Source organism: Schistocerca serialis, chromosome 5, assembly GCF_023864345.2.
Source record: "Schistocerca serialis cubense isolate TAMUIC-IGC-003099 chromosome 5, iqSchSeri2.2, whole genome shotgun sequence".
Classification (NCBI taxonomy): domain Eukaryota; kingdom Metazoa; phylum Arthropoda; class Insecta; order Orthoptera; family Acrididae; genus Schistocerca; species Schistocerca serialis.
In genome coordinates this window covers 493,224,050-493,236,965 of record NC_064642.1, presented here as the reverse complement: position 1 = coordinate 493,236,965, position 12,916 = coordinate 493,224,050, and the positions used below count along the sequence as shown (strand labels likewise).

Genomic DNA, 12,916 nt, shown 5'->3' with positions numbered 1-12,916 from the left:
ATGTAAGGTGGCTTGAGAAAGGCCTTGGCGTAATATTGCCTAGTTAAGTAATCATTAATTCCTGTCACTTACATTTTTTTGTCTCCACAGTTAGCTGACTCTGGTGGTATACAAACCTCAACCAAACTTTTCTTGAACACATCTTTACATGTTGCTAACGTAATAGCTTTTATAAGTTATCAATTGAATTACTGTTTTTCCTAAAACTATGAACGGTTTTATAGTTGCCTGAACAGAGAAACAAGCTCTTGCAGATTCTGAAGGTTTGTTAAGATTCTCTTTGTTACAATCTTAACAATGAGCTGATTTCAGATTAATTTCACCACCAGAAATTTTTAGCTGGCAATCTTCTCATTACAGGTAATTTATATATTACATCTGACACAGCAATGCTTATGAGGAAAGTGGTACATTTGCCTTTATCGATCTTCACTATAGCACACAGATTTGTTGGATGAAACTACTTTTTCAGCTGTTACTCTTGAAAATTTTGACTATCATTTTCTGCAACAGTATGAGAATAATATTTATTGTACAGATAAATAACTGCAACAAGTATATTAATTACAATTTTTTTAAATTGTAACCTAATCATCTTTACAAATACTATGTTGGTGTCAAAGTTTTGTATTTATACTGTGTATGTGATATGGTTTCCTTCCGTTCACCTCACCCACAGCAATACTCACTGATTTACTGCTCTATTATGATGGAAAGACAGGAACAGAGCAATGTAACTCACTTGGGCGCGAAAAAAATAGGAAGCGCCAGGAAGCAAAAACAAAATGGCTACAATGACTTTTGCCGAAATCAAATGCAAGGGTGCCAACATTAAGAGTGCAATTGGAACGCCACTTTCGAACAGAGAGTGGATAGGTGGAAAGAGTTCACCAAAGAGCTTATGAGGGAGAAGGCTTTCTGATGGCACAACAGAACAAATGGGAGTCAGCAATATGGGAGATGCAGGGGTGCCACTTTTAGTGTTTAACGAAGTCAGTGGCTTATCTGAAATCAAATAAAGCAGGAAGGACAGAACAACCCTTCTAAATTTCTAAAATGTTTGGGGGAGGTGGCAATAAAATGAGTATTCAAGTAGATGCGTAGAATCTTTGTGACTGAAGACATACCATCAGATGTTTGAAAAAATATCATCCACAAAATTGCAAAGATAGCAGAGGTGGATAAGTGAGAACACCATCACACAATCAGCATTACAGCTGAAGCATAAATTTGGTGACAAGAATAATGTACAAAAGAATGGAAGAAAGAAAGGAAGGATAATTAAGGTTTTATATCCCACTGACATTGAGGTCATTAGAGATGGAGCATAAGCTCAGGGTTTTCTTATAGAGGGAGGAGAGGAAATCAGATGTGTCCTTTCAAGCAGATCACCCTGTTATTTGCCTAGAGCGATTTATGGAAATTAGAGAATGAAAACCTAAATCTGGATGGAGATCTGAACCGTCAGCTTCCCGAATGCGAGTCCAGTGTAATAACCACTGTGCCACCTCACTCAGTCAGAAGAGAAGAAACTTGAGGGGCTATTAGACGACTATCATTTTGGTGTTCACAAAGGTAAAGGCACTAGAGTGGTAGTTCTGAAATTGTGCTTGATAATGATAATGGAAACAAGACTTATTAAAAATGAAGAGACCTTCATAGGAATGTCAATCTAAAAAAAAAAAAGTGTTTCATCACAAGATGTTCGAAACTCTCAAGAAAAACAGGAGTAAGCTATTGGGAAAGACGGATAATGTGCAATATGCACAAGAATCAAGAGGAAACAATAAAAATGGAAGACCAAGGAGGAAGTGCTTGGATTAAAAGGGGTGTAAGACAAGAATGTAGTCTTTTGCAAAAGAAAAAAAGGAAAGGATCTCCTATTTTTGGGGACAGAGAGAAACTCTTAATACACTTGTTGGCAACACTTAAGTGAGTGGTTTGCCTCTGTTACCAAACAAGCATATGCCCACGCTTCACTCAGATGCTTAGTCTAGACTTTGTAGGCAATCAAAATGGAGCTCCCACTGAAAGCTACCACCAAGTGCAAAGTTCGCACAATTATTTGATTTCTTAACACAAAAAGCATAAAACAAATGAAATTTACTGCACACTGACAGAGGCATATGAACAGGCATGCACAGGTGTCAAAAACAGATATAGTTTCCAGCTGGTGGTGCTGCAAGTCATAATGCAGCCAAGAGCAGTCATCGAGACAGTCATGAAGGTTGAGAACACTCGAAAGTGCAGCTCACGACCAGAGATGAGGAATGTTGAGCAACGGCATAAGTATTCCTTAACACAACATTCACCCACACATCACCCATCAAACCCTAGAACTACTGTAAACATCATCGCCCACCATACAGTCTGGGCTTTGCACTGAGCTACTACTACATGCTCCCAAAGTGTAAGGAAAGTTTGCCTGGGTAGCAGTTCTGCTCTGAAGCCAAGATGAAAGACAGGGTTTAACAATTCCTGAAGGCCCTGGTGGCATAAGGTTCAAGAGTGGGATTAAAAACTGGGATGAAAGGATATCAATGATAGGATTTGTTGATAATATTGCCATCCTTACTGAAGGTGAAGAAAAAAAAAATGCAGAATCTGGTGGATGGAATGAACAGTCTAATGAGTACAGAATTTGGACAGAGAAAAACCAAAGAAAGATTGAAGTAATGAGAAGCAGCAGTTTGAGACATCAATATTTCTTCTTGTTGACTGTGTTACACACTATGCAGTTTGAAAAGATCCTATGGCACTGTGTTACACACTACACAGTTTGAAAAGATCCTATGATCTGGAGAAGACATCTCTGCAACCTCAAAAAATTTAATTTTTTCCCCTTTCTTTTGGAGCAGAAAATGATATTTCTTTTTTGCAACTGATGCACTTATGTCCACAAATGAAGTACAGTAGAACACACCTACAATACAGCACAGCCATGTGTCTATTACAATCACACTGCCTATATAATCTCAGAAAGCCTTGGTGGGTCTTCTTTGTCTACAAACAAATAGTAAATTAATGTTGTGAGTAAGTTGAGCAGCAGAGGAAGAAGATGCATCATCCTGGGAATTGGGGATAAGATGCCAGGCAGGTATATAGCAGCCAGTAGCCACTTTTACTTTGTACTCAATGTTGAAACAATCTCATTATGCACTTCTACAACAGTTGTTATAACAATACTAGAAACGAAAGATTGAAGGAACCTACATCAGTAATGTTCTGTAAGGTTTCAATTTGCTGTGTCCGCTAATAGCGGCAAAGCCACCGCTATACCATGGAAATGGTATGTTAACTGTAAACGGCCTGACAACGAAACAGACCCAAGTTATGTAGTGCCCGCTGAAGTCACAGTGTTTCCCACTGCACTCAGCAATGCTAAATTTACTATTAAGAACATATCAGCCAATTACAAAATGCATGAAAATTATGTAGTGAGTAAGTCGTATTATCTCTGATTCCAGGAGGCAGCGTGTGTCCCCCACCCCCATCAGATGCCTATGCACTTTCGTACCATGTAGTCATAGTGAACAAACTGATGCTCGAGCAATAACAGATTGAACACTGTTTAAAATCTTCATTCCTTACTATTTATATCATCTTTATTGACAGGATTTAAAAACTGGATTTTCTATCTGTAACATCCTTTTGGAATGACAGCTACTACAAATTGTTAATTCAAGCTACATCCACTCTACCCAGTAACACAATGAAGCACTCATCTTAAACAGTTCCAAAAATATCTTGATTTATTTGGTAGGATACAAAAATACAGGATAAAGAACTTTTGGATTCACTTACAGGATGAAATATAAACTAATAACATGTTAGTCTTCACAAAATGAACAACACTTTTAATCACCTACTTAGCTATGCTGATGAAGCCACATGAGGCTGTGGCGTGGAGTGGAGTCCACCCTTCATTGTCACCTCTGTTAACATCGGCACCATGCTCTACTAGGAACTCCACCATATCGAGATTGTCATCTATGCAAGCCTGCAACAGAAATATCATTTCTTTCCTCTGGGAAAACTTCTCATGGCCATATCAAAGCAAGCATATGATTTCTCTTGGTGTCTTAGTGTAATTCCACAGCTCTTTACTTAACAACAAACATTTCATAACCGTATGTGCATTGTATATGGCACCAACGATTTAAAACTAAATACTGTGATTTCAGTATTCTGTAATATTCTCCAAATCCGACCTCTTTTGACCAATTGTTACCAACTTTAAACATCATAATGGTATTTTTGCAGTGGGCTGTCTAATAATAGTTTTGAAATTAATTAATGAAAGGTGCAGTGAATGTCTTCAATTATCATGTCCTCAATGGTAGATGATGTCACTGCAGCAACAGTAATTATTTTGAGTAAAACAAACAGGCAGCCACTAGCACCATACTTCAACCTTGAAGCTGTAATGAAATCCAGACCTATCGCTGCTTACAGGCATTGATAAATATCAATGCGGACAGTTGAAAAATGTGTGCTCACACCAGGACTCGAACCCGGGACCTCCTGCTTGCATGGCAGATGCTCTATCTGACTGAGCCACCGAGGACACACAGGATAGTGCGAATGCCTGGACTTCTCTCTGGCACGCTCCCCATGAGACCCACACTTTCCAACTTTCTGTCCACACGCTCCCTTTGTAGTGCCCCTGCCCACTATACTCATTACTCGCAGCAGTTTTTGTAATTTCATTCTTCCAGAGCTGCACGATCACCAATGGTATCTGTTCGTTCTGGATTGTCTGAAAGAACAGATACCATCTACATATAGATAAAACTTACCGGCCAATGAGAGTGCAGATGCACTCACATTGCCCAAACTCTTACGGAAATCAGTAGATTGATAGCCTTTAGTAATGAGTATGGTGGACAGGGGCACTACGAATATAGTGTGTGGACAGAAAGTTGGAAAGTGTGAATCTCGCGGGGAGTGTGCCAGAGAAGTCCCTGCAGTCGCACTACTGTCTGTGTCCTCGGTGGCTCAGTCGGGTAGAGTGTCTGCCATGTAAGCAGGAGGTTCCAGGTTCGAGTCGCAGTTAGGGCGCACATTTTTCAATTGTCCTCAATGATATTTATCAACGCCTGTAAGCAGTTAAAGGTCTGGATTTCATTATAATTTCATTCTTCGAGAGCTGCAAGATCACTAATGATATCTGTACAGATACCAGCTTCATATACTTCAACATATCTTTAATACAACCAGCACCGTGGAATAATGTACTGAACTGAACTTATGGCCCACTATATGGTAAATAACCATGTCCTAAGCAGTGTAATAACAAAAGCAATCACCCACAGTGATTTACTAGTAATACCTGTAAAATGCCGAGAAAAAATAATAGTTCCCATTATAATCAAAAAGAATTAAGGAAGAACAAATGGAAAAAATGTCAGCATGTGTACCTGTAAGCAGAGCTATGTTTAATGCATATGTAATTTATAGAGAGATCTTAAACTTTCTTCCACACTTGTCTGGAATTACAAGTTTCTATGTTAAGCCAATATGCAAACTTAAGCTTTTATCAAAGCAGATTATTAGTGTGACGAAATTTGAATAAAAATACAAACCAAATTCTTCAAATTTTCAGTTCCTCAGTAGTGGTTAATCTACATGAGAAGACTGCGTCAAAATTTTGCAATTTCCCAACTACAGAACCCTTCATATAGCTAATATACGAATACAGGCCTTACAAACGGAAAACAGTTGACTGACAAAGCTCTATGCACTGACAAATCATTTCCATTCCCTGTTGAATGTGATGCAAAATTAGACTTTCTTGACTAACATATTTTTTGAGTATCACTAAGCCCCATACAACTGAAAAAAGTGTACCCATCACTCTAGTTTGTAAAGGTAATTAAAATTATGGGTTTTGAATGCTACAACCTACGAAATTTTATCCTACACAATTCTGGCAAATGTTCTAAGCTCATCTAAGGCACCTACAATGCTGAGAAAAAAAACTCAACATCAGCCCACATTTGAAAAATATCTTTAGTATAGTAAACTGTTCACTTAGTCTAACTACTATAGCGCAGGCAAAGAGATATATTCAGTAGGTGTAGATTTCTGGGGAGGGGGGGCAGCTAATGTCTTATTCTGTCAACTGCTGAACACATGTTTACAGTGATTTCCGAGTATTATTCATGTAAAAATTGTGTCCATCAGAAATTAAGGTACTACTAAATAAGTCTACAGAATAAAGTGACAACTACAATAATTTACTGGTCAAATGAAGTAAATTACGTTTGTAAGTACAATTTGATCAAAACAGCATTGCAACCAACAGTTTATTGAGTCTAACACTGAGCTAAAGTCATCTTCTATATTTGCTTTTCTTTGCCATGTTTGATCTGCTTGCTATAGTGTGTGCTCCATAGTAATAGAAGAATGTGAACACATTAGTATTGGCAAAATGAACAAATATTAGCAATGTTGCTTCCCTACGCTCAAAGTTGCCACTCAAACTGTAACTGTTGTTCAATCCAGACAAAACTCAAAATTCCTAAAAACAGCAAATGTTAGTTTCACCTAAAATATAGATAAGCATTAATGAGACAAAAAGGCTAAAGTTTCATATCTGACAATTACAAGCTGGAAAGAAAATTATACATTCTAATTAAAAGAAAGATTGACTTCAAATCAAAACAAGATATTTTAAATTCCGTTAACCTAGTGAAAAACTTAAACCCATACCTATCCAATGTAGTGTTAAATATGTGTCCTTTGTTTATTTTCCAATTTACCAGTAGATGAATGTGCAGATATTGATATAGAATTATTGTATTGTGAGAAAGTAGTTGGCTTTAGGTTTGCCACTAAGTCATGCTTGGCATAAAATAACTTCAATTTCCAAGATAATCAATATAGCCAGTTCCACAACTTAGCTCACTTTCTTGAACCTTTGTAAATTACTGTCAAAACCATCTCATACACAAAGAACCTTCAAGTGTAGGTACATACATACATACAGATACATACATTAATCTTTGTTCCATAGATCATGAATACGACATTTCGTAATGATGTGGAACGTGTCGCTTTAACATAAGTTTTCTTTACACAATGTAATTAATTAATTTTTTTTTCCAGGTTCTACTTCATATCTAAGAATTCATCTATTGAGTAGAAGGAGTTGTCATTGAGAAATTCTTTTAATTTGCTTATAAATGTTGGTTGGTTATCTATCAGACTTTTAATACTATTTGGCAAATGACCAAAGAATTTTGTGGCAGCACAATTCACCCCTTTCTGTGCCAAAGTGAGATTTAATCCAGAATAGTGAATATCATCCGTTCTTCTAGTGTTGTAGCTATGCACTTTGCTGTTATTTTTGAATTGGGATGGGTTATTAATGTCAAGTTTATGTATTGCAAAGGTACTGTGAATATCCCGAGTTCCTTAAATAAATGTCTGCAAGGTGATCTTGGGTGGGCTCCAGCTATTATTCTGATTACACGCTTTTGTGCAATGAATACTTTCTCTCTTAATGACGAATTGCCCCAAAATATGACGCCATATGAAAGCAGTGATTGAAAATAGGCATAGTAGGCTAATTTACTGATATGTTTATCGCCAAAATTTGCAATAACCCTAATAGCGTAAGTAGCTGAACCTAACCGTTTAAGCAGATCATCGGTGGGTTCTTCTAATTCAATTTCTCATCAATGCACACACCCAGAAATTCTGAGTATTCTACCTTAGCAACAGACTTCTGTTCAGAGTCTATATTTATCAATGGTGTTATGCCATTTACTGTACAGAATTGTATAAACTGTGTTTTCTCAAAATTTAGCAAGAGTCCATTTGCAAAGAACCACTTAATAATTTTCTGAAAGACATTATTTGCAATTTCCTCAGTTGATTCTTGCTTCTTGGGTGTAATTACTATACTTGTATCATCAGCAAAAAGAACTAACTTTGCGTCTTCATGAATATAGAATGGCAAGTCATTAATATATGTTGTTGTTGTTGTTGTCTTCAGTCCTGAGACTGGTTTGATGCAGCTCTCCATGCTACTCTATCCTGTGAAAGCTTTTTCGTCTCCCAGTACCTACTGCAACCTATATCCTTCTGAATCTGCTTAGTGTATTCATCTCTTGGTCTCCCTCTACGATTTTTACCCTCCACGCTCCCCTCCAATACTAAATTGGTGATCCCTTGATGCCTCAGAACATGTCCTACCAACCGATCCCTTCTTCTGGTCAAGTTGCGCCACAAACTTCTCTTCTCCCCAATCCTATTCAATACTTCCTCATTAGTTATGTGATCTACCCATCTAATCTTCAGCATTCTTCTGAAGCACCACATTTCGAAAGCTTCTATTCTCTTCTTGTCCAAACTATTTATCGTCCATGTTTCACTTCCATACATGGCTACACTCCATACGAATACTTTCAGAAATGACTTCCTGACACTTAAATCAATACTGGATGTTAACAAATTTCTCTTCTTCAGAAACGCTTTCCTTCCCATTGCCAGTCTACATTTTATATCCTCTCTACTTCGACCATCATCAGTTATTTTGCTCCACAAATAGCAAAACTCCTTTACTACTTTAAGTGCCTCATTTCCTAATCTAATTCCCTCAGCATCACCCGACTTAATTAGACTACATTCCATTATCCTTGTTTTGCTTTTGTTGATGTTCATCTTATATCCTCCTTTCAAGACACTGTCCATTCCATTCAACTGCTCTTCCAAGTCCTTTGCTGTCTCTGACAGAATTACAATGTTATCGGCGAACCTCAAAGTTTTTATTTCTTCTCCATGAATTTTAATACCTACTCCGAATTTTTCTTTTGTTTCCTTTACTGCTTGCTCAATATACAGATTGAACAACATCGGGGAGAGGCTACAACCCTGTCTTACTCCCTTCCCAACCACTGCTTCCCTTTCATGTCCCTCGACTCTTATAACTGCCATCTGGTTTCTGTACAAATTGTAAATAGCCTTTCGCTCCCTGTATTTTACCCCTGCCACCTTCAGAATTTGAAAGAGAGTATTCCAGTCAACATTGTCAAAAGCTTTCTCTAAGTCTACAAATGCTAGAAACGTAGGTTTGCCTTTCCTTAATCTTTCATCTAAGATAAGTCTTAAGGTCAGTATTGCCTCACGTGTTCCAGTGTTTCTACGGAATCCAAACTGATCTTCCCCGAGGTTGGCTTCTACTAGTTTTTCCATTCGTCTGTAAAGAATTCGTGTTAGTATTTTGCAGCTGTGACTTATTAAGCTGATAGTTCGGTAATTTTCACATCTGTCAACACCTGCTTTCTTTGGGATTGGAATTATTATATTCTTCTTGAAGTCTGAGGGTATTTCGCCTGTCTCATACATCTTCCTCACCAGATGGTAGAGTTTTGTCAGGACTGGCTCTCCCACGGCCGTCAATAGTTCCAGTGGAATATTGTCTACTCCGGGGGCTTTGTTTCGACTCAGGTCTTTCAGTGCTCTGTCAAACTCTTCACGCAGTATCATATCTCCCATTTCATCTTCATCTACATCCTCTTCCATTTCCATAATATTGTCCTCAAGTACATCGCCCTTGTATAGACCCTCTATATACTCCTTCCACCTTTCTGCTTTCCCTTCTTTGCTTAGAACTGGGTTTCCACCTGAGCTCCTGATATTCATACAAGTCGTTCTCTTATCTCCAAAGGTCTCTTTAATTTTCCTGTAGGCGGTATCTATCTTACCCCTAGTGAGATAGGCCTCTACATCCTTACATTTGTCCTCTAGCCATCCCTGCTTAGCCATTTTGCACTTCCTGTCAATCTCATTTTTGAGACGTTTGTATTCCTTTTTGCCTGTTTCACTTACTGCATTTTTATATTTTCTCCTTTCATCAATTAAATTCAATATTTCTTCTGTTACCCAAGGATTTCTACTAGCCCTCGTCTTTTTACCTACTTGATCCTCTGCTGCCTTCACTACTTCATCCCTCAAAGCTACCCATTCTTCTTCTACTGTATTTATTTCCCCCATTCCTGTCAGTTGCTCCCTTATGCTCTCCCTGAATCTCTGTACAACCTCTGGTTCTTTTAGTTTATCCAGGTCCCATCTCCTTAAATTCCCACCTTTTTGCAGTTTCTTCAGTTTTAATCTACAGGTCATAACCAATAGATTGTGGTCAGAGTCCACATCTGCCCCTGGAAATGTCTTACAATTTAAAACCTGGTTCCTAAATCTCTGTCTTACCATTATATAATCTATCTGATACCTTTTAGTATCTCCAGGGTTCTTCCATGTATACAACCTTCTTTCATGATTCTTAAACCAAGTGTTAGTTATGATTATGTTGTGCTCTGTGCAAAATTCTACCAGGCGGCTTCCTCTTTCATTTCTGTCCCCCAATCCATATTCACCTACTATGTTTCCTTCTCTCCCTTTTCCTACACTCTAATTCCAGTCACCCATGACTATTAAATTTTCGTCTCCCTTCACTATCTGAATAATTTCTTTTATTTCATCATACATTTCTTCAATTTCTTCGTCATCTGCAGAGCTAGTTGGCGTATAAACTTGTACTACTGTAGTAGGTGTGGGCTTCGTATCTATCTTGGCCACAATAATGCGTTCACTATGCTGTTTGTAGTAGCTTACCCGCATTCCTATTTTCCTATTCATTATTAAACCTACTCCTGCATTACCCCTATTTGATTTTGTGTTTATAACCCTGTAGTCACCTGACCAGAAGTCTTGTTCCTCCTGCCACCGAACTTCACTAATTCCCACTATATCTAACTTTAACCTATCCATTTCCCTTTTTAAATTTTCTAACCTACCTGCCCGATTAAGGGATCTGACATTCCACGCTCCGATCCGTAGAACACCAGTTTTCTTTCTCCTGATAACGACATCCTCTTGAGTAGTCCCCGCCCAGAGATCCGAATGGGGGGCTATTTTACCTCCGGAATATTTTACCCAAGAGGACGCCATCATCATGTAATCATACAGTAAATTAATATATATTAAGAACAATAAGGGACCTAAGACTTAACCCTCTGGGACCACAATACTTAAGCTTAGATATAGAATTTCATGCTTCACACAGTCAAAAGCCCTTGAGAGATCACAAAATATCCCAATGGGTGATGTTCGGTTATTCATTGCATTTAATATCTGATCAGTGAAATCATATATATAATTTTCTGTTGAAAATCCTTTCTGAAAACCAAATTGACATTTTGTTAGTACTTCATTTTTACAAATATGTGATGCTACTCTTGAATACATTACTTTTTCAAGAATTTTGGATAAAGCTGTCAGAACTGAGATTGGGCAGTAGTTGTTAGCATCAGATCTATCCCCTTTTTTATGCAATGGTTTGACAATAGCATATTTCAGTCTATCTGGAAAAATTCCCTGTTTCAGTGAGCTACTACATATGTGGCTGACAATCCTACTTATTTGTTGGGAACAAGCTTTTAGTACTCTGTTGGAAATGTCATCAATTCCATGTGGGCTTATTAAATAGCAGTTCCTTTTCTGTGGATGATGTACTATACAATTTGATGTGGGCTACAAGACAACACATACTTTGAATATTAAACACAATAACAAAATATTAGTTCCTCGTGGAGATAGGTAACAAATCTTTAAATTTCTTGAAGCTGTGGATAGATATCAGTACACAAATAGACTACCTCAGTATCATTACTGATTTGGTAAATCATTTATATAAACTAAAAGTAAAGATAAGTGCAGGGAACACCAACGCACATTCCCACGACACACTTCAACAGAATCTCTAATTCGTAAATGCAAGAGGGGGTGCAATGTCATACTGCCTGGTTTTTTGTGAATTTGACTCAACAGTTTACACACTGAAATATCACCACATTAATGTAATACAGAGAAAACCTAAAGTATATTAAGAGAAATTCTTCCCCAAAATGCCTTATCATCCCCAAACAGAATGCATTGTTTCTAGCTCATGTCCAACATATCACAAACTATTATGATACAAAACATCAGAAGCCAAAGCCCACTGTCTTTCATTTCACTGCTGACTTTGGTTTCTTGGCAGATTTATTGTTCAGTAACCTACGTACTTTGTCAAAATGTGATGAAGTGAAAGAGCCATGAAAAAGTATCTAGCATAATGACACTGTCATAATAGAGTACTATGAGGGGCAGTCAGCAGTCAAAGAAACAAACTGACACAGAAATGAAACAGTTTGTGGGAGGAGTTTTGTATTTTCATGAGTTTTGGTTGGCGTCACTGGGACAAAGTAATAACAGCTGATGGATACAAACTGTTTTGTTTATAACCCACGCTGCATTTAAGATGGTGGATCTGCTTGAAGTTTCCACATTAATAGAACAACATTCAGTGATCCTTTTTTTGCTTTGTGAAGGTGAGAAACCAGGAAAAATCTTTCCTCACATGATTTTACTGTATGGTGAGTGTAATACGGGGTACGGAAATTTGCATATGGGTGGAACAGTTCAAAAACGGTCTTTTGGGATGCTCAACAGTGTCTGTACTCTCACACTATGATAACCAGTAAAGCCAACAATGAGAGAAAAATGTCGCTGATCTCAAAGAAAAGGCGTGAATTTGCTACAGCGCAATGCTCACGTAGACGCCGCCCAGATGCCCCAAGGATCCACTGAAAACCTGGGTTGGAAGATACTACCTCATCTCCCCTACAGTCCTGGTTACCTCCCTCGAATTTTCATTTGTTTGATCCATTGAAGGAGACATTATTTGAGTAAAAGTTCAGTAACAAAGAGGGGGGGGGGGTTCAAAATTTTGTGGGAGAACGGCTTAAACAAGACAAAGACTTCTTTACATCGGTCATAAAAAGCTATTTCATCGTTGGGATAAAGGTAGAAATATTGGTGGGGATAATGTTGAGGAGTATTAAAAGTCTCAGTTTGTAAAAACATAGTT

At 37.9% G+C, this 12,916-nt stretch overlaps 1 protein-coding gene across 6 annotated transcripts in view; it reads right to left on the bottom strand.

The window, feature by feature from the left end:
- The window catches only part of LOC126481672 (protein phosphatase 1 regulatory subunit 12A), a 374,220-nt gene that overhangs the window by 293,428 nt on the left and 67,876 nt on the right, over positions 1–12,916 (bottom strand). For all 6 annotated transcript variants that reach the window (XM_050105600.1, XM_050105601.1, XM_050105605.1 and 3 more), the window contains exon 2: positions 3,870–4,000. In XM_050105600.1, coding sequence (XP_049961557.1) covers positions 3,870–4,000 — 131 coding nt within the window. The remainder of the gene's footprint in view (positions 1–3,869; positions 4,001–12,916) is intronic.